The following is a 21,597-nucleotide window of genomic DNA, read 5'->3' as shown; positions in this document are numbered from 1 at the left end:
TTCATCAACCATTTAGTCTATATCCGAATTTATAGGTATGTTACAAGGGCCCAAACCACGGTTTATACACGATGAACAACAGGCCCATGCCCCCGCTCTCCAGGCCTCCTCTTCGGCAGTGATGCTTCCTCCGCCTTGAGTCCATCTACAATCCCCGGTGCAACGTCTTCAATCGCCTTCACTAGCCCTTCAACTGTTTCTCTCGCTGTCTGCACATTAACAACGCACCGGAAGAATTTCCCATCTCCAACCGCATTTTCATCCCCGCTGGGAGGCGCATAATCAACCATAAATCCTCGCCCAACAATTGCATGTGTGATTTGCTCGGTAACCTTGCTGTTCGCCTTCGCCCGCTTGTTTTCATCGGACACGACGCTTGCTCCTCGCGGGTGTAACAGATTCCCACCGGGAGCGTAGTAGAAGCAAACCTGAAGACAAGGAGGGGGGTTCTGGCTAAGGAGGATGAAGTTCGGGTTGTCTTGGACTAAGGTAGCGAGGTACGCAGCCATTTCGCAGGCTGTGTCGATTTGGCGCTCGTATCCGGATGTGCCGTAGTATGTCCAGCTGAGAAAGAGCTTTAGAGAGTCTGCGCGTCGACCGCATTGGAGGGTGAGGTCTGCAAGGTCCCAGATTTCTGGCGACTCGGAATCTAGCTCGGATGGACCTTCTATGCCGTTTGCGGCTGTATCTGCGTCCTCAAGATCTTCCTCCCCGTTGTGGAAGAGATACCCTGCAGGAAGGGTATTGGCGCGGTGGAACTGTCGCAAGTCGGCGGCAAGTAGGAAGGAACAGGTTACTGGTACCCCAAGCATCTTGTGTGGGTTGATGGCAATACTGTTTGCTTTCTCTGCACCAGCGAGTTTGTGTCGTTGACGCTGGGAGAAGGCAAACGAGCCGCCCCAGGAACCGTCTATATGAAGCCACAGGTTGTATTTCTTGCAAATGGCTGCGATGTCCTCGAACGGGTCGAAGGAGCCCATGACTGTTGTACCGGCGGTTGCGTTGACGTAAAACGGTGTGCGGTTGTCGCTCCATGCCTTCTGCACCAGCTTCTCCAATTCAGAGGGGATCATTCGTCCTTCCTTGTCGACTGGAACTGACCAAACCGCATTGCTGCCCAGGCCTAACATCTGGGCCGCCTTCTCGATGCTATAATGCCCGTGGGCACTAGTGAAGAGGACAAACTTATAATCGCCATTGCCGTCGCTCTTCGTGCTGGGATATAGGTTGTTACGCGCGATGACGATGGAAGTTGTATTCGATGCCGAACCACCTTGTACTGAAATTCCACCAGCGCGCGGTCCAGTCAACCCAAAGAGTGCAGCCAGTTGCTGTCCAGTATACTTCTCAATGACAGATAAGACAGGCGAGACCTGATAGACGTGAACATTTGTGTTCAGCGCCGCAAGAATGAGCTCGGAGGCCACACCCGGGGCATTTGTCGAAGCATATAACTTGTCTAGGAATCCTTGGTGCCAGGTATTGACTGAGTAGCGGAGAACGTTGCGGAGGATATCGATCAGGCCGTCTTGTCCGGTACCTTGCTGGGGGAGACTCAATTGCAGGATGTTTTGTAGCTCCTCGGGCTTCTTGTAATCTACCAACGATGACCCAACTATTGTGTGATTTCCGTTGGCTCCGTTACTCGTGTTGACTCCATTTTTCTGCGCTTTCGGGCCAAGGTTGTCATCGTCGGCTGCACGGATAAAGGGAATTAAAAGATCTTGGACCGCGCTCAGAAGCTATTGGAACGAAATCCTGTCAGTATAATTTTTTCAACAGTCCCACATCAAGTTTCCAGGTAAAGAAAATAAAAATAAATAAATAGCCCATTGCTTCTGCGGCCAAAGCCGCTTTGTGACTCACATTTTGTACTTCATCTGCGCGACTTGTGGACGAAGTCGCAGCCATGGCACTGACGAATATAGTATACGGACGAGGCGGGAAACCACGCGACAACGAACAATTGGCAGTAGAGCCCAAATAACCTGGTTATAAAAGAATAAATCAAGAGAATAAATGTAAAACTGCTCCTCTTGACCAACGTGGGGGGCCCTCGAAATGGGGCCGCGCCAGTTGCGGATCCGGTGGGAATGGCGACACCAACTGGAGCCGTGACATCATGAACCGAGGCGCTGACAGGTATTCTATAGTCTATACTATTTGCTCAGCTTCGGGCTGGTAGCGCATTAGGAATATCACCATCGACCTTGAACGAGGACCTCGGGGGAGTTGGTGGGGTGAGATTAGACTGTCTCAGATCGAGGAAACTCGGAACAAGAGACTACGGAATACATGCGGAAAGAGCGCCGGATCTGTAATCTGAAGATACTATCTATGCTAATTATCTTATGCATTCGGTCGTAACATACATATTTTTTAATATCAAAGCCGCTAACACGAAGCCTCAGCACCTATTGTTTTGCAGCCACTGCATTCGCACCGCTTGAAGGCTCGCTCTGTTTGGCAGCGAACCTGGCACGCGCCATCTCGATGCGCGACTTCGGCTTTTCTCCAGAGTCATTGCTGCTGGTATCCCTTCCCTTTGCTTTGGCTGCCCACTCACCCCGCCGGCGCTTAAAGAGATCCATGGCCCAGTTTCTCCAAACAGCACGGCCGACGAAGGAGTCTCGAAGGGCCAATTCGTTCGCCGCCAATTCCTGCGCCATTCTCTCCTTGACGAAGTATATATCCTTGGTTGCCGGCCACAGAGCATCAACCACATGAGATCCACTGCTGTCAAGCGCAAGCTCATTCAAATGGCCCGTAAATCGAGTAACGAACTGTCGGCGGAACTGAGGAGTTGATGCGGGGGATGTTAGGGCTTGTTGAACAACCCGCGACGCCGTTGAATCTTTGCATATACTTAGGAGAGCCTCAGGTGATAATGCCAGGAGACTCGAGAATACTAGCTCGCTCAATGCCCCAGGGGCTGTGAGAATAGTCTGTGCGAGCAACGAGCCGTGGAGCTTTTCGGCGGCCTTCGAGGACGGGTTGGAATCAGCCACGGTTCCATTGTCTGCCGAGTCTGACTTTCCATTATCGGCTTCCGTGGTTTCTAGTCGAAGCATTTGCTCAATTCTGCGAGTAGGATCAGAGTCGTACGAAGCACCGAGCGCTTTCGCAAGTGGTTTGGTATCAACCCCTCGCGTTAGGCACCGTTCAATTAGCACCTTTGGCACGATCGTCCGCGACCGTTCGATGAGGCTAGGGATCTTTGGCGCGATCTGCTCTACAACAGTTTGTAAATCGTCCTTCCCTAGTCGTTCGAGAACTCGGAGTACGACGTAGCCGGCGGTTTGGTTACGCGCAAGTGAGCTCATTTGTTCGCGGAGGTAGTTTTTATAGAGCGACTTGAACATTTTCCCTGGCATCCACCGTACCATTGTCTCGAGGAGGCGTGAACCCACAGGGTCGTAAAGTAGACCTCGAATGAATCTTGTACTCTCAGAGTCCTCCTCGAAGCTCTCATCCGGAATCAGCCGTTTTATGATTGAATTGGATTGTTTGGCACTCGATTTTCCAAAATGAGAGAGTTCCAGTTTGACCAGCACCTGCAGAACTGGGTTGCCGACAGGATGAGTTGCAAGCGCCCGTAGATAGGTGTCGTCAAGTACCGAGACCATGTCCTGCATGACCTTCTTCAACGTTATCTCGAACGACTCCGGAACACTCGTTTTCTCCGTCACAGTGACTTCTTGAGTCTCCCCACCGACAACTCCCAATCTTTCCTTCTTCCGACTGGCCACAACCGAATCGTTCGAAGACACATCGACAGGTTCTCCGGCAAGCACGAGAAGCAGGACTCTGATTGTATGCGATGCAAACCGTTCTGTCAACAAGTATCCCCAATTTCCCTGTAACTCTTCAACAACTTGCATAAACATCTCCGCCAGCGACAACTCCGGTTCGGGCTCGTCATCCTCCTCTTCATCGTTATCATCCTTTCTGGGCTTTGACTTCGAGATCTTTTGTGACACCCCGGGAGCAGCACTAATAAACAACCTCTCGCAGCAATGACTTGCGAATCGATGCTGCACGAGCGTCAAGAAGTGACCGATAAATTTGTTGAACAATCTCCGGATCTGAGAAATATCCGACACCGATATCAGCTTCTCCATAAGCCTCGAGCACGACTGACTGCAAGCAATCTTTAATTCTTTCCCCCTAGCTTCCCGAAACACACTATCCACGAACAGTCTTCGCTCCTCAGCATCCTGGAACTGATTCAGTTCCAGCATCTCATTCGCCCTGCTGAAGTATTCTTGTTCCTCGGGGTCAAGGAGACCATAGAATGGCATATCATCATGCGCAGGCGCTTCATTCTGGTTGTTTTCTTCGATGCCGAGGGGTATGTAGTCTGCGCCGGCGCTGATGGCCTCGTCCGCTGAAGGCTTTAATCGCTTCGTTGTCAAATCTTCAGGCGCCTCGTCGCGCTTTCGCTTGGTTTCTTCCTTCTTCGCCTTATCGGTCGCTCTGCGACCGCGCTTTTGGTTTTCGCGAGGCATGATTGGTGGCTGTGGGAATTGGTAAGTGGTGAGAGCTTTGGGAATGTTTCACTGATTGCGCTGGAATTTTTTTAAACGATAAGCGTTGGTCCGAGCGTCCTCCGCGGAATTTGGGTGTTTGCTTTGTTTGCATCTGCCAATTACAGGTAAATGGTTAAAAATGAAATTAGTTATACAAATTATCCAAATTATTGTACATCATGAGGACAAAATATTAAAGACTTTTACTTTCAAAACCCAGAATATATCGCAGAGATATGTCGCCCACACTCAACCCGCTGTCGCATGCTGACATTGCGGCCAGCCACCGTTCCACGATGGCGAGGTAAGATTTGGAGCCTGGCGACTCTCTTATCACCATCCGGCGTAGGCTCTGGAGGTGCGTTGATATGGGCTGGTTTGGATAAGTTGCTCCTCTTGCCGGTTCCAAGCTGAAAGTGCTCATTTCCTCCCCACCAGACGACATCTAGACCGGCATCGTCGGGGCCCTCCAGGGTGGACGTAGAGGCGCGATTCAAATGTGTCAGGTTATCTAGAATGGCTGAGACGTGGGTCGTGCCAATAGAGATATCGTTCAATCGGATAGGCAATAACCCCTTTGTCGCCTCGTCATACTCAACTAATCCACTAAGTGCCTTCAATTTGATGGGACGGTCCTGCAGGTGAGTCCACTTGCCATTCCCAAGCGCACCCCAGATGCCTCGGCCGCAGGTCCAAATGTCACACGTAACTTTTCCTGCACCCTTCTGGTCTTGAGTTGGACCCGTCTGTCGGACATCCACAAGGAAGAAACTGTTCGCACCGCCAGCCGCAATGCCGGTTGCTTGGGGAAGTTGACCACTCTCGCGGTAAAGGCCTCTGATGGGCACCTGCGTAGGGGTATCGCGGAACGGCTTTGCTGCGTCAAACCCCATTCCCAGTTGCCCCAAAGAATTGTCGCCAAACGCTAAAACGTCACCTTCCTTGGTAAGCAGCAATGAATGGTAGTCACCAGTCGCAATTTGTGTGATCTTTACCCCATTCGGAGTCTTAACCTCGTGAGGGGCATCCACTGGCCCTTGTGGCCTAGTTGCCCAGGTCAATCCCGCGATTCCTAGTTGTCCAAAGGTTGGGAAGTTCTCGGTTGATGCAGCAGCAGAAAATACTCGTCCGGAACTCGTCAGCAGAAGGACATGTTCCTGACCACCGCTGATGGTGGTTACTTTCTCCCCCAGCTTCAAGCTTGGTTGGATTAGGCGATAGCTCAGGCTAGCCTTGCCAGTCCAGAAAGGTACCCATGACTTCTCGTCAGATTTTCGGCCGGATGACTGGTCGTGGCTTGAGATCGGCAGCGAGTAGACCTTGCCATCAGAAGATAGGGCGACAATACGATCATGGGACATAGACAAGGAAATTAGATTTTTTCCAGCTAGCGTTTTCGTGGGTTTGAAATCAGTCTCAGAATAACCTTTACCCCATTGTACTAGATCACCGTTCTCGGTGATAGCAGCCCCAGAAGTTTCGCCAAGCTTCAGGTCTTTTAATACATGGTTGTCGAAGTAAGGCAGCCTCCGAGGGTGTTTGACGACAGACTCTTTGGCATCCGGATCCACCACTTTGTACTCGTTCGTGCCCCATATATATAGGCCAGGACTCTTCAGGCTGCGTTTTCTTTGTACGTATTGGGCAGAGAGATCTTCAATCGACCTGGATGAGTCTGGGAGGCTTTTCAAAAATTCGCTCTCGCCTGTACTGGTAGCATATGAATAGATAAAGAAGGCTGCCGTTCCTCCCGCGGCGAAAACGAGGGAGTTCCTGAACCAATTTGAGGACTGGGGATGACCCGCTGCAGTTTCTCGCTGATTGCTTGCATAGTGTCGTCGCCGGAGCGTGGCCGTTGACCTGAGACCAGTCTCGCTGAGTTGACGCGAAATGGCAGTCGTATTCACCGCAGGATGTCGCATTCGATTAACCCACATGATGTTTTCAGCTGCCCATCAAAAGCAACATTTCCAGAGCTGTTCGGAAGATGAGATCATGGCAAGCATTAAGCTCGTGAAGCTTTGCGTCAGTACGGAAGGCGGAATGCGGCGGCAGAACAGCGGTCTTGAAAGCGGCCACGCGGAGGACAACAGATAACAGACTATCTATCAATCGCTGCGATCGACATGAATTTACGTCGGGCACCGGTGGGATAATCATGAGCCACATTTCATAAAGACGCTTAGCTGCTACTCAGACACAATGCCTACGCAAACTGCAGGACAGCGAAGTCGCCGGCAAACCGCCCCATCGGGCATGCCTCTGGATCTCAAGGCGAACCGGATTGAGAAGCTCGAGACTGTCCCAGACGAATTAGACGAGTCAGCTGAGATACATAATGAACTTGAGTTTGCTCAGTGGTACAGTGATGTTGAATCTAGTTTGCTCGAATCGAGTTATGATGAGTATCAGTAGGCATCCCTCCCACACACCGTGGTCACAAGCACTAACCTGGTACTGTCTCTAGGGCTTGCCTTAACGAACTCCAGACGTCCAAATCCCACCTAGACACACTCCTTTCAGACACATCATCCACACTTGATCTTTTGTCGAGCCTCTCCGAAAATTTCAAAACAGTCGATGCGCAAACGTCCAACTTCCAGAGACAATGCGAGGGGCTCCTTGCGGCTCAGAAGCGCGATACGGGCTTGGTGACGGATATTGAGTACAACCTTCAATTCTACGATTTTCTAGACCCTGCCTCTCGAAGGTTGAACGCGCCAGGTGCGGGAAATACTGTGCGTGGGCAGGACTTCTCAGACATGCTAAGGCAACTGGACGAATGCTTGGACTACATGGAGGCACACGTGAGAATTGCTGCTCCCAAGGTCTCCCACATTTTGCTAATTTTCTCTTCAGGGGGAGCAAAAGGAAGCAGAAGTCTACCGATCAAGATATCGGCTTCTCCTCACGCGCGCTCTCACGCTCATCCGAGGCCACTTCGTTTCCTCCCTTCGCGAGGTATATGCAAGTGTTTCGAAAAAGGCCGCAGATAAGCAACTCAACGACACTGCATTATCCGCTCTTCTCTATGCCAAGTTTAGGNTTGGCGCACCTGAATTGAAGCAAATTGGTCTGGAGATTCAGAAGAGAGCCGTCCCGCCGTTAGACCCTGATCAAGGCACAGAAGCTGAATATCAGAGTCTTCTTAATGAGCTTCATACCAACTATGCAGCTATTCGCGGAAAGCTGATCATACCATTGGTTCGTAGGAGACTGGGTGAGATCTCACAGGCTCCGAGCAGCTCAGGCGAGTTGGTTGCCTTTGCCCGCGCAAGTATTAGCTATGTCCGAGGGGTTTGCTTAGATGAGTTCGACTTGTGGAGCGAATGGTTTCATGGTCAGGGTGGTCTATATGACTTTCTAGAGACCATTTGCGAACCCCTATATGACCATCTGAGACCAAGAATCATTCACGAAGACAAGATTGTTAAGCTGTGCCAGCTTTGTACTCTGCTCCAAACTCGATACTTATTTGACCAAGAGGAAGAGGCGGAGTATACGGATGCGAATCAGCTTGATTTCTCAGCGCTAATTCAGCCAGCGTTGGAAGACGTACAGACCCGCCTCGTTTTCCGTGCGCAGGCTTTCCTCCGTGATGAGATTGAACGATTCAAGCCACGTCCGGAGGATCTCGAATATCCTGCCCGCAACAAACAGCTATCGATATCTGCATCTGACAAGCAGATATCAGGGAGAAAAGTCTCACATACAGATGCGTACCTCAATCCGCCAAAACCAACGAAGTCAACTGAAGACAGTACGGACACACCAATTGAGCAAGATCTGAAATGGGATTATGAGTCCCAGAACGCACCTGACGCGTGGTACCCGACCCTCCGAAAAGCTGTGTGGCTTCTGAGCCGGATATACCGTCTTGTAAATGTACAACCACACTCTCAAGCATCTTACTCCATACCGGACACTAACCTCGTTGCCGTTTTAGTCCACCGTTTTTGATGACCTTGCGCATCAAATCGTCCATCAGACAACAGACTCGCTTCACCACGCTAGCACATTAATATCTGGCAAATCTCCAACAGACGGACAACTATTCTTAATGAGCCACTTGCTAATATTAAAGCAACAAATTGTCGCCTTCGATATCGAATACGTCGCCCCCGAAGTATCTTTCGATTTCTCCGGTGTTACAAGCACCTTCTGGGAACTCCGCGAGCGCGGCGGTCTCTTCAACCCTCGCAACCTAATGAGGCTTGTTGGGCACGGCCTCCTCCCCCGGGTGGTCGAAAACATGCTGGATGCTAAAGTCGAACTGGACGGGCGGCTCAGAACAGTAATCAACGACTTCATCAACAGTTTCGCTAGTAAAATGACCGCATCTCTCCCGTCAAAGTTCGTTGACAAACGAAATCTCCAACGCGGCGAGCTCATCTACCCAACATGCAACAATATCGAAAACGAGGTCCTCCGCCTCCGCAAAGTTCTTGACGACTACCTCGATGATATTCGTATGAAGGAGACTCTTGTTGGTGCCGTCCAGGATCGCGTCATTCAAATTTACGAAGAGTTCTTTATTAAATACATCTCCTCTGAGAAGAACAAGGGTGTTCCAGTCAGCAAAAAAGGCAAGGGACGTGAAGACGCTGTATGGGATGTCGAGACATTTGCAGACTGGTGTGAGGGTGTTTTCCGGGTTGGTGTCGCAACACAGGACGACGATCAAGTTCCCAGCCGGAGTGTGAGTAGAACTGGAAGCTTGGGTTCTCAGTTTCGATAGGGCTGTTCTCTTGAACATGTAGATAGCACGTACGTACATAACATATATATAATACAGGTTAACGGTATCTTTCTCAAGTGAAATGTATCCTTGATATCATGTCTGAATTTTACACATAATTCTTGTTTCTACATAACAGAAGCAGGTACGTTTTCAAGGAGAGAAATAGAATTTATAAACCCCACCAGTTAAAGATACAGCATCGCCAGTGCCATTCAACGGAGGGATAGGAATCAAAAAGCCGACCCTAAAAAAAAGCAACCGCTAAGGCTTTCCCTATATAAGAATTATTCATATCATTGCTCACAAAACAAACGAATTTGGGTATGAGGCCCGCTATAAGCAGGGAAAATGACGTATTACTCTCCAAAATTCCCGTTCAGATGGTAAGCATCTTAACTTGCAAGAACGTGACGGATCTTCGCGTAAAGCTCCGTGTCCAAGAAATTGTACTTGGGATCGGGTTCGCAGAATGGATGGGTGAGGAGAGTTTGCGCTGTCGGGCGTTCGGATGTATCACTGTTGAATGGAAATTAGATTAGTTAAAGATTCACTTAAACAAAAATGGGTGATTGTCACATACACAGTGAAGCAGTCCCACATGAAAGCGAGCGCAGCTGGACTAACGTTCATTGACACGTCGTCTGGGATTGGAGGCGCCTGGCTGAGGCTTCCGAGCTTGTAAATGGCGCCAATGGCTTCCTCCTTGCTCCAAGGTCGACGACCGGCGAACATCTCGAGCACCACGCAGCCGAGGGACCAGATATCAACCTTTGCACTATAACCTTGACCCTGTGATTGGATGACTTCGGGCGCCATCCAGAATACTGAACCTTGCATGGAATTCGAGGAATCGTTTCCGTAGATGTCGTTTGACTTCTTCGAGATCCCAAAGTCGGAAATCTTGCACGTCCCGTCGAGATCTAGCAGAATATTATCTGCTTTGAGATCGCGGTGGAGGATTCCTGAATTGTGAAGGTAGGATAACCCTTCCAAACATTGGCGTGTAAGAGACTTTACCACGCTCTCCTCAAATTTGCCATGCTTCCGGAGACAACTGCCGATAGAACCACCAGAAATATATTCCAGGTATATAGATATTGACAGCTCCCCGCGCTCGCATCCAAGATATTGTACGATGTTAGGATGCTCAAGGTGCTGCATCGTATCAATTTCCTGGTCCAATGCTGAGACCATCTCCTTGATTCGATCTTTATCTTGCCCGGCCACTCTCGGGTTTATTTCCACTTGCTTGACGGCCAAAACCTCACCATTGTCGGCGTTCATACCTAGATAGACCCTACCATATGTACCTTTACCGATGAGCTGACCACGAATGATACGAAAGGTAGGCTGTCTCTGTGGTTTCGAACTCGACGTCACGCTATTCTGGGGAATTGGATCAAGCTGGCTGAGTCGACTGCCAGGCTTCGGGCTGATCTGCATGATCTTTGCTCCGAACATTTTGGTGCTCTTGCGACGATGTACATCTCCAGTTCTTCTGTTCCCGCTAGAAGCCGCAACACTTCGTTGTCTGGTTGTTTGATTGGCGCCTTTCGCAACCTCTCGAATGGATTTCATTCGGGTAAGACCACCACCACCGCCACCAGATCGGCTAATATTCCGTCGCGCAACAAAGCCATGATCCTGTGGTTTCATCGTTGGCTCAGCAGAACCGAGTACAGTATCAGCCGGAATGGGAGGAGGTTGTGTCCCGTAGTAGGCGCCTTCGTGTTTGTCTCTACGGTTAATTTCGTTGTCGGCTGCTACTCTATTTGCGGGAGAAGAAGGTGGTGATGTTCCCTGCCCATCCAGGTAAGGCGCATCTAGATCAATATTAGGGAAGAAGTCGTCTAGGTTATCAATGACGCCTTCGACGGGTGGACGACTGGCCCAAACGTCGTCTCGTGCGAAGGAATCCCTTCTGAACGGCACTTTCTCTTCCTCTGGAGAGGAAGTCATATTATACAAGGGCGTAGCCGAGCTGCTTGCATCACCACTGGGATTTGCGAAGGTCTCGCGAGTAGCACTGGGGGATTTGAAACTGACGGACAATCCTGCCCGAGGCTTGGTTTCAGTATTGACAGTAAGAGATGGTTTTCGTGGTCTTTGATGATCGTCTGGAGACCCAGGTACCACCCCCTTGTCTTTGACAGGGGTCTTATTGTTTGCTAGCGGGATCGCAAACAGACCGTCATCCGAATCATTATCGGAATCATTGTCCTGAGTGGGCGAGCGCTGGAAGGATACTTCCGTCTCTTCGAAGTCGAATTCCGGTCCGACAGATTTCCTGTTCTGACTTACTGACCTGGATAATCCAGAGGAAGCCGGGGTATTGGTAGGTGAGGAACTGGCGTTTGTAAGTGGCGGCGTACTCTGGTTACCCTGATCAGTTGTTGAATCAGAGGCGCTGTGGGACCCATCTACCGAGGTGCGTTAGCTAGCTATACTTAAATCCAACATGAAGAACGCAACGAATGCGATATAACAAATTGCATGTAGAGACCACATGAGTGTCTTACCTGGAGTACTAGAGTTCACCGAATTGGGCGACGGTAGAGGGTTCCCGACGGCACCGGTCATCATTCCCATATCTTTCATCATCTCCTTAATGCCAGGGGGTTGGTTGGATCGTTGGGGGCGCGGACGTTCATTATCCCTCTTCCTCAACGAATTTACCTTGCTGAGTGTATTTGACTCCTGTGGTGCAGAAGGCGGCTTCCGGAACGGTGTGAGACCATCAGACTTCTTGTCTTCGTAGGGTGATATACGCGGCTTGTCGAAATTGATGACCCCCTTACGACGATATCCAGTCTCGCTATTATAAGCGTCTGGCCTCGCTAAGGGCAGAGGCGCGGGCGAGGTACCGTAATGCTTCTGCTTCCGTTCCTGCTCCCGCTTGAAATCTTCTTGAAGTGTCCCATCTGTATCCTCCCCCACTGGAGAGACTCCACTGCTCGATTGTGGATTGTCTCGGAGAGGCAGTTTACCGACCAATGTATTCTGCTGCTGCTGGGAAAAGGGCTTAAGTGGTGAGATCCTGCTTAGTGCTTCACCATCCAGCGGTTTTCGAGGTGGTACGGTGGACGTTGGTGATGCAGCAGGTTTGTCCGGGATAGAAACCCCAAGACCCGGACCGTTAGAGGCATTCAATCCAGGACGAAGATGAGAGCCTCTCACAAACAACTTCAAAGAGCCAAACGGATCCGATTTTGTACGTTGGCTGTAAGCTAAGAAGGAGTCGTTCAAAGGTTCCTCATGTTCTAATTGTCCGGGTTCAGTCAGGAATATCTGCGCATCAGGCCAATCCGTGATTCCGAGATTTTGGCAAATATTAACGCGGAGCATCTCAACAGAGTCAATATCGGTGGTTTCAATCAGTCGGTAATTCACACCGTCTGATGTTGCGAATATAAACCTTCTCCCTTTATTTGCCAGTTTTGATCGCATCGCCGACTTCTCATAGTCGGATAAGGACGCAGATACAGGACGTTCATTTACGGAAACATCGCTGCTATTATTGTGATATTTAGAGTAAATTGGAGAACCAGGGACCGCATCATCGGGGGATGGGTTATTGGGGTCGTTGGATTTCGGTTTCCTCCAAAAGTTAAAGATCCCCATTCGGTGATCCTTTGGGTAAGAAGGATTATTATGGCCACCTATCTGACGATTGGAATACTCCTGTGGCGAAGGACGTGAACCATCGGCCTTGAAAGTTTCGTAGTACCGACGCTCTCCACTAGGAGCTCGCGAATGTTTTGAGCTTACGTCGCCCGTGGAGGGTGCATTTAATGAATATAGTGTAGCATGCTGTGTGGCTGGGCTTCCACTCTTAGGGCTATTTTCGTGGGGCCGTTGAGGTGGGATTGCGAATAAACCATTGTCACTAGACATGGAGGGACTTTTTCTCTGATGGTCGGCCCCGACGTGGTTCAGGCGAGATAATTCTGCCCTATGCATCATCGGGCTACCCTCGGTCATAGCAATTTCCGCTGAAGTACTATCTTGACTGATAGAACCAGGAGTCGTGAAGTTGCGCTGCTTGGTGTAAGGGTTTCTCGACGCTTTGAGGTTCGGGCTACTGGAAATAGTAGCTGAATTGATGCTAGGGGAGGCAGGCACCTGTGTCGCACTTGGAAAATTAGGCGAAAACTCAGCACCTTCATCCGGAGCGCTACCTTGTCCATCTTCTTCGCCATGAATATGGCGAATCAGTTTCCGCAAGCGCACTCCTTGATCCCTTTCACGACCCAGATCCCAGATTATGCCACTAGCTTCACATTCTTTTTGAAGTTGAGGATAAACAACATTGTGCAATTTTCCAAGGTTCGGTGGTCGACCATTTTGCCCGTGACCCAACTCGAGAAATTCCGCTCCTTCGAGTTCTAGAGCCTTGAACGTTTCTTGCCACTCATGCGAAAAGCCATTCTTCGCAAGCCATATCAACACACGGTCCAATGGCCATTGCACTGCTGCTTCACTGGCTGACATGCCACCAACAGTCGTATTACTGTTATTATGTCGGTGGCTCGAGGATTTGGCCAATTCATTTCCTTGTCTCGTGGCTTGAGGATTTGGTTGAGGGGAGTCTTGAGAAGGAGGATTGTGGGACGAGGGGGTAGACGGGATAGTTCCTTCCGCGTAAGGAGGGATATTATGGACGCCATGTCCATATGGTTGTTTGAGCGGAGGTCGTGGTCTGTCGCCCGGAATCATGGTACCGGGAGGATCATACGGTGGAAACGTCGGCACATCGAACGGTGGAATCCCGACGCCGGGGCCGAACGTTCCAGCTGATGGAACATAAGTGGCAGATGTAGCGCTGTTATTTTGCATGGTGGGTTGGCGACTGAAAGACGATTGGTTCGCATGGGTCATAGGTGGTGGTGGAGGTGGTGGAAGATATTGGTGTACTCCTCGCCCAGACCAACTAGGCCATCCCATATTATTTTGTGATTGAAGCTGAGGGTTAGTGAGCTTTGAAGTACCGTATGCCGCCCCTGGAGGTGGTCCTGGCGGCGGCGGAGGCACCACATTCTGGGGCTGCGCTGGAGTGTATCGAGGGGGCGGAGGTGGCAATGGCATGATATGAGCCTGAGATGGCTGAGACGCCGAAAGGGGCGGTCCTGGCATGTACGGCTGCTGTCTTTGGCCGTCCATATTGCAAAATATCAGGTATCATCAAAGCCGAAGGGGTACAAATGGTGATAAACGAAAGGTCGATGAACCCAGGCTCCGTTCGTGATCAAGTGCCTCCTGTATTCTGGGGACGATGATGTAAAAGCCCGTTTTATATGTCCCACTGAAGGTGCTCATTGCCTAGAAAGCCTTTCGCAATTCCTCCAATATCGTTAAGATTGCGATCGAAGAAAACGTTCCGTATAGACAACTCTGCGAATGCATCAAAGTCTAGGGTAAGCGCCTCCTTATCCGAGCGACGCTTATATCCCAAATGGGCGGTTTAGCGAAAACGCAGTATTGCAATGAGCCAGTTCATGGAGCCTAGTTCAGTTCCGGACTCGAGGTGGCAGGCCCGAGGGACAAAGAATTTCGCTTCAGTTGCGGTCGGTGCGATCGGATCGCTGACAGTAACCTTAGCCAGGATATGAGCAAACAGGCCTAGTGGTTTCTTAAGTCAAGTCAGAATCCGAGGGTGTAAGCGCCGAAAGAAAGGCGTCGGGTTGCAGAGGGGGGCTGCGCATACACAAGGGCAACAGACGTACCTCCGACACAACGTCCAACGCTGAAGAAAACTATGACAGCGCATCGGATTTCGGGCGCTAGGAGAATTATCAATCAGCCACACCACAAGAAATCAGGATAGGTCCGCTCAGGAAACTCGAGACGCCTGTTGAGGTCCAGCCCAACGTTTCATGAGGAGCTCGTCGCCGTGTTGGCGGCTTAGCGCCATGCCTTCTTTCGATCACGTGGTTTTCGCGATAAGCAACGGTCAACCGTCTCTTCTTCTTTCTCCACCGGAGGATCTTTCCCCGACATCGTGCGTCGAAAGGCTGCCATATGATTGCCACTGCATCTACTACTACCTTACTGCGCGAGGTAACGCCGTTGTATGTAGACAATCCAACTCTCCGCGAGCTATTCCTCTACGTCTCATACCAAGGCCAAAAGAAGAGAGTGACATTTATTTCTGCCAGTTTAATTAACCCCACATATACCGGGTTTCACGCTAATGAAATGTTATGGCCTTCAACCCTTTTGACATCATGACATTAGATGATTAGACTAATCACTAATAATTGAGGAGAAAATTGTATCCACAAACGCCGGCTTCGGTTATTGTCCCTATTTATTCCTAGATGCCGCCGCTTCAGCTGTTATCCGGAGCGAAGCAGGGGCATCTTCACGAGGCATATGAACCTCAACCAACTGCTTAAATTAGCACTTCAGTAATCGAACCGGGATACCGTGAAACCTACCTGCAAAAACGGAGCCGAGTTGAACTGTTGATCAGCAAATAGCTTCCTGAGCTCCTCTCTGGTCGTCACCTTGTAGCCCTTATATTTATCCCTAGCGCCAAATGCAACCGGCAGGCCCTTGATGTCCCAGGTTTGTATGTCGTTGTAGCTCTCATCCCAGCCATGAATAAACCGCTCGATGGTGTATCCTTCGTTGCAGATAACAAAACTATTACTTGCGTTAGCTTCATGAAGATGCCCGGGTCCGCCGAACTTACATGATTGGGTTAAGGTTATTCCTAATCATGGTGCTGACCTCTTGTAAAGTAAGTTGTAGGCTACCATCACCCACCCACAGCACTGTCCGGCGATTTCCTTGTTCCTTCGCAGCCAAAGCAGCACCTTGGCACGCGCCAACTGAGTAGCCGATACTGCCCCAAAGAACTTGACTGATGGCAGTAACCCCGGATGGGAAGCGAGTGTCCCAGATACCGAAGTTTGCAGTTCCAGTTTCAGTAATCACAACATCGTTTTCTTGCAGCCACTGTCCCACCATGGGCCATAACCATGCATGGGTGATTGTCTGCTCGCTTGAACCTTTTTCGCTCTCTGGAAGCGTGTTTGATATATCTCGCACCGGGTTGGCTTTTACAGAGCCCAGTCCCTTGATTACTTTGCGTAGAACCCCTTTCATGTTAATCTCTGGATATTCCGAGTATCTCACTCGCACATAGGTGCTGTGAAAATCAATAGTGTTCAACTGTCCAGTGCGATATGAGAATCCGCCTGTGTTAAAGTCGGATTTTATGGCACCAATGCTGAGGATGAGATCCGAAGATTCGACTTGCTCACGGACACCTGGGTTAGATCCCGTCCCAGCGTAAACACCGCCATAACATTTATGCGTTTCATTAACGGCGCCCTTGCCCATAGGAGCCACAAACGTGGGTAGCCCGGACGCTTCGACTAGATCGTGTACTTCCTCGAGCACCCGATGGCGAATGGCGCAGGCGTCGACCAGGATGACTGGGTTCTTCGCTGCATGTAGATATTTGAGCACCACGTCAACCACGTAATCTTCCTTCTCGGGGTCGTTGGCAGGAAGCGAAAGATCAATGGGGGTCTTAAGTCTTTCCCCTTCAAGTTTCTTCGCGACCATGTCCGTGGGGAGCGTGACATAAACGGGCCGGCTGCGAACCCAACATTCACGAATGGCGTTGTCAATGAGCGTGGCAGCATCGTTCGTATCGTCCAGACGCGCCATAGTGGTAGATACCCCCTTGTTCATCGCCGTAAATACATTATAGTCTCCGTTGCCCAGAGTGTGGTGCAACAACATTCCATCTTTCTGGGACCTCGTATGAGGCTGTCCGACAATGTGGACGATGGGAACAAATTCCGAGTAGGCTCCTGCAATTGCATTGATAGCAGAGAGCTCGCCAACACCAAATGTAGTGACCAGCGCTGCGATCCCATTTATTCGAGCATAACCATCCGCGGCGTATCCTATTGACAAGAAGTCAGTATGTCCAGCCTTGCTGGCTGTTGCTCAATTGACCAAACATACCCGCGTTGAGTTCATTGCAGTTTCCAACCCAGTGAAGTCCACATTTTGGCACGTAATCGAGAGCTGTGAGATTGTAGTCCCCTATAACAGAGTTAGCGGGCGCGAAGCGATTGTATTTAGAAGCTCAATTAAGTGGCTTTACCAGGGACGCCGTGCACCGACCGAACTCCAACTTCATGTAGCCGGCGAAAAAGATATTCAGCGACATCAACCGGTTGACGGAGCTCTCTCGTAGCGATGTCAGTCATGTTGAGGCTTCAGAATCAAGACTAGCGACGATGCGATTCAGTAACAAAATTGGAAGAAATTGGTTATTCTTCATGCGCGACCAGCAGTGAGAGCACAGCGGCAGTTCTTATCGCAACTGGAGCTCAGCTTCTCGCCTGAGTGGTACGTCATGAACACAACGTGATGTCATGCATCCAGACAGGTTTAAGCGTCTCCCCATTTTCACCAGCTGCGATTGACGGCACCGCTGGTATAACGTGGCGTGACAATGATCTGGCCAGGCGTTACTAGACCTAAAGACTATGCAATACCACATGGCAAGGCCCTGAAAGTCCCGAAAGCATTCAAGCATTGAGAGGGCCGATGAATCTTGGTTCTGGTTTGTCGCTTCTCAGTCCCATCCCGCTAAACCAGGACGGGAATAATTCAACCGCCCACCATAAACTACGATCGTCAAGAATTTCTGGGGAACCACCCTTTTTGAGAGGAAGACTCCGAGAACATACCCCTCCTGAAAATCGACCAACCCTAAGTGAAAGGCGCCGTTATACTTGGTATCTTGGAATGGCCGACACTGGGAAGAGAAAGATGCCGGAAAACCCTTCTGACCAGTCTCACAAGAAAAGAAAGGTTTGTCTATTCTAATCGGTTTCTATCATTGTTTCTAAGTTGCCCGCTGTCCGTTCGTTACTGCGGATTCTCTCTAAAGCATCGTACAGGGGGGCAATAAATGGCAGAAGGCTCGGGCTCAAGCTCACACTCCACGATCAAGTGTTGAGACTGGAGACTGGGGGGTGTTTGTTACCTGCGAAATAGGAAGAGAAAACAAGTGTGCTGCCGAAGTTTTGGACCTTCTCACCCAGGTATGTATTCTCCAATCAAGAGTAAAAGACTTAGAGATAAAGGATTCTCCCCGGCCAAATGGGCGAACCGTGAGACCTGATATGTCTGTCATTCTAGCATGTGGAGGGCCCTGTAAATAGCGGGGAGGGAGCTGAATCCAACTCCGATGAGGATGATATTGAAGCCCAAATAAAGAAGGAAATCGAGGGCTTGAAACCAAATACGACGACGAAGTCATCATTATTTGAAACCGTCAAGTTTGACATTCCGTGTAGTATGTGATGGTACTCAAACACCGTGGCTAGTACTAACTGGAGCAGTTATATTTGTACGATTCGATAAATCAGTTGACCCTGAAAAGCTCGTGCATCAGATTTGTCTTGATGCACAAGCCAAACCGGACCAAAAGCGCAGTCGCTATATTCAACGATTGATTCCTGCACGCTCCATTCGAAAGACCCTCAGCGTTGACGTGGAAGAATTTGCACGAGAGATTCTCAAACCTCACTTTCACTCTGGAGGTCCACCGAAGAAGGTTTGTTGCGCCTACAATTTATCGGGCAACCTTGAAGTCAGGCTGCTAACAAACGCTCTCCAACCAAAGTACGCTATTCGACCTTCACTAAGAAGCAACAAGAAATTCAGTAGAGACGTTGTCATCAAAACTATCGCGGATGTTGTGGGCCCCGAACATCCGGTTGATTTGAAGAATTATGATTTGATAATTCTGGTTGATATAGTTCAGGTGAGGCGTCTAGTACTCCTCGCTCAGCCAAAAAAAGCATCAAGCGCGGCTAACTAGTACACAGAACCTCATCAGTATGAGTGTTGCGGGGAGCGATTATGACAAGCTAAAACGTTTCAACCTTGCGGAGCTTTACAGCCCAGGTCCAGCGCCGCGAGGACCTTAGAATACAAATCTTGTCTGAACTTTCAAAAATATCCAGCCCAGCTCCGTTCGCAGTTCGCTAGGCTCTACCTAACCTGGCATCAGCTTCTAGAATATCATCCCACATAATACGGCCAAATGGAACCAAAGCAGATTTTGCCTTTTATGCGCACCGGAGTAATATCCCAAACGCGACAAGGGCCCGTGCCTCAAGGATTTGAAATGGGGTCAGGTATTAATTTTTCATGAGGATCATCAGCATTAACACACCATGATAGGATTACACCTCATCATCGATGACACCTCCGGTTGAAACCCAAGAGAATTTCTGCTGGTTTTCTCCTCCTATGGGCTCCCGCGAAGTATAACAATCAAAGAACCTTAAGGCGGCGGGCCGAGACTCCACAGAATACGGGAGCCGGCGATGGAACGCTAGATGCAGAAAGGAACCGCTCTGCGCCGTTTGGTATTCTCCCTCGGCAAGGAACGCCTCTGATTGGGCCGATCCGAATCCTCATGTCACACCTTTCTCAGACTGGGATGCTTAGGCGAATTTCCATAGTTTTTACAGATCGATGACAAGCCCGCTCTGAAGGGACTCCCGTTATTATCGACCAATACTCGTCTCACCGTATTTCCGCAGCTTGAAGATCTCGAGTACATTTCCTTCTTCTAGATATTGGCTGCCGAGTTTGCGTAATTTCCCTTGAGCATGGAAAATTGTGCTCGCTTACAACCGATGGAGACTGGCCAAAGAGCTGTAATCGTCACTGATGTTCATGTCTGCTATTTCTCGAAAATAAGAGGACAATCTATATTTGACTGATTGCCTAACCATGCTCTTAGGTGTTCGCAGCCGTGTTGCAATGAGCTGGTCCGCCCTATGACCCCTTGTAAGCACTGCTCGTCTCAGCTATGGGATGCGAATATTTGACGACAACTTCCTCCTTGGATTGTCTGGAGACAACTCCTCATCATTGCATAATGACCCCTCTTCTGCCAACCCCATCCCATATAGAAACAGAGGTCTCCGAGAAACTCATATCCGTTCTCCAGCAACACTTCCTACTCCCTATCCATGTTGCCAGGGTCTATTCGCTAGCAGGCCATTTACATTCTCTCTACTTAGTCCGACTATCCAATGAGGTTCATCTGGTGCTGAAATGCTCGCCGAAACCAACAACGTCGCTTCCACGGCGCGAGCATGTCTTGCTAGACACCGAGGCAAGACTTCTGTCTCTCCTGAATGAAAGTTCCATGCCATGCATTCCACAGCTACTTCATTACGATCCTCTAGGGGATTTGCTCGGGCCGTCTTTCTTGATACGTCATCATATCCCAGGCACAACCCTGGACAACATAGAAGCTCAGCTCACAAGCCAGGAGCGGAAGGCTATTGGCAGAAGCCTGGGGAATCTGGCGAAACGAATCGCACAGCACAGCTCAGACTCGTTTGGGAGTTTAGGACAGGTGGCTAAAGCTGCAGGGAGAAAGTCTTGGAGGGAGGCCTTTCTGATACTCGTCGAGGGTATTCTTCACGACGCGGAAGATGTTTTCATTAACCTTCCATATGGAGAAATCAGACATCAAATTGGTCGAATATCGCCGGCGCTGGATGAGATTTTGACACCACGACTGGTCGTAATCGACTTTGGTCAGCCATCGCAGGTGCTAGTGGACCCCGAGAGCAAGCGACTATGTGGGATCTCGGGCTTTGGTACAGCTGTCTGGGGGGATGCCTACATGGCAAAAATCTTTGAGAGTCCGTCATCTCATGTGGTGGATGGTTTTGGATCTTGTTATTCAAATACACAGCCAGGGAGAACTCGACAGCTTCTGTACGTAAGCTGTGGACTAAACTAGAGACGTCGTATGCTAATGTGTTCTCAATTTCAATCTAGATACTCTTGCTATCGCTGTGTACACCGCATTGTCTTACAATACTACCGAAAGAATCGAGACACAGCTGCGGAGGCTGAAGCAAGGAGACAGTTGATGACGACTTTGGCGAAAATGGCGACGGTATGACGAGGGCGACTACGCAAAGTAGGCCACTTGCCGCATAATATGAGCTTAGCTCTGTTACATTTGGTTTATCTATACATAGCACTGGCGTTTGGGGATATCATTGATAGAGATTCTGTTGCTTTCTAGATATATCGGTTCAGCGGGCTTCAGTATATATATACATTGAGCTAATGAGAACTGTACCAAATACAATAGATACTTTCTTTTAAAACACAGGGTACAATTGCAGTTATACCCATATTTTCTCATTCTTTGCACGTTATTATGATAACAGTCCCATACATTTGTAGACTAGGGTATAGACAGCAGTGAATGCTGGTCACTGAACAGCCAAGGGCGGGGCGCTATAAAGACTG

General features: G+C 49.7%; 6 protein-coding genes across 6 annotated transcripts; 3 read left to right on the top strand and 3 right to left on the bottom strand.

The window, feature by feature from the left end:
- Positions 1 to 62: 62 nt before the first annotated feature.
- ASPSYDRAFT_56534 (uncharacterized protein) lies at positions 63 to 6,466 on the bottom strand (the record flags this gene model as incomplete). The annotated part of the gene is made up of 4 exons (XM_040849231.1): positions 63 to 1,723; positions 2,444 to 4,517; positions 4,784 to 6,056; positions 6,081 to 6,466. 4 exons carry the CDS (start codon positions 6,464 to 6,466, stop codon positions 63 to 65), a joined length of 5,394 nt encoding a protein of 1,797 aa, XP_040704963.1.
- A 265-nt stretch (positions 6,467 to 6,731) lies between these two features.
- On the top strand, positions 6,732 to 9,267 carry ASPSYDRAFT_56533 (Golgi transport complex subunit COG3; the record flags this gene model as incomplete). Its single annotated transcript, XM_040849230.1, has 4 exons — positions 6,732 to 6,940; positions 6,997 to 7,336; positions 7,389 to 8,414; positions 8,476 to 9,267. The coding sequence occupies 4 exons, from the start codon at positions 6,732 to 6,734 to the stop codon at positions 9,265 to 9,267; spliced, it is 2,367 nt and encodes a 788-aa protein (XP_040704962.1).
- A 395-nt stretch (positions 9,268 to 9,662) lies between these two features.
- Positions 9,663 to 14,430, bottom strand: bck1 (putative MAP kinase kinase kinase (Bck1); the record flags this gene model as incomplete). Its single annotated transcript, XM_040851884.1, has 3 exons — positions 9,663 to 9,786; positions 9,851 to 11,690; positions 11,790 to 14,430. The coding sequence occupies 3 exons, from the start codon at positions 14,428 to 14,430 to the stop codon at positions 9,663 to 9,665; spliced, it is 4,605 nt and encodes a 1,534-aa protein (XP_040704961.1).
- A 1,143-nt stretch (positions 14,431 to 15,573) lies between these two features.
- On the bottom strand, positions 15,574 to 17,619 carry ASPSYDRAFT_43049 (alpha-keto acid decarboxylase family protein; the record flags this gene model as incomplete). The annotated part of the gene is made up of 5 exons (XM_040846585.1): positions 17,396 to 17,619; positions 17,254 to 17,334; positions 15,965 to 17,192; positions 15,708 to 15,915; positions 15,574 to 15,657 (listed from the first exon to the last, which is right to left on the bottom strand). The coding sequence occupies exons 1-5, from the start codon at positions 17,499 to 17,501 to the stop codon at positions 15,574 to 15,576; spliced, it is 1,707 nt and encodes a 568-aa protein (XP_040704960.1). The 5' UTR covers positions 17,502 to 17,619.
- Positions 17,620 to 18,048: 429 nt separating this feature from the next.
- ASPSYDRAFT_43046 (THUMP domain-containing protein) lies at positions 18,049 to 19,363 on the top strand. The gene is made up of 6 exons (XM_040846584.1): positions 18,049 to 18,111; positions 18,201 to 18,344; positions 18,442 to 18,598; positions 18,645 to 18,859; positions 18,929 to 19,069; positions 19,134 to 19,363. The coding sequence occupies exons 1-6, from the start codon at positions 18,070 to 18,072 to the stop codon at positions 19,233 to 19,235; spliced, it is 801 nt and encodes a 266-aa protein (XP_040704959.1). The 5' UTR covers positions 18,049 to 18,069; the 3' UTR covers positions 19,236 to 19,363.
- Positions 19,364 to 20,197: 834 nt separating this feature from the next.
- ASPSYDRAFT_147605 (phosphotransferase family protein) lies at positions 20,198 to 21,241 on the top strand (the record flags this gene model as incomplete). The annotated part of the gene is made up of 2 exons (XM_040841733.1): positions 20,198 to 21,051; positions 21,115 to 21,241. 2 exons carry the CDS (start codon positions 20,198 to 20,200, stop codon positions 21,239 to 21,241), a joined length of 981 nt encoding a protein of 326 aa, XP_040704958.1.
- Positions 21,242 to 21,597: the final 356 nt, after the last annotated feature.

Source organism: Aspergillus sydowii (genome assembly GCF_001890705.1).
Source record: "Aspergillus sydowii CBS 593.65 unplaced genomic scaffold ASPSYscaffold_3, whole genome shotgun sequence".
In the NCBI taxonomy this organism is placed as follows: Eukaryota; Fungi; Ascomycota; class Eurotiomycetes; order Eurotiales; family Aspergillaceae; genus Aspergillus; species Aspergillus sydowii.
This window is presented reverse-complemented; position numbering and strand designations above follow the sequence as displayed.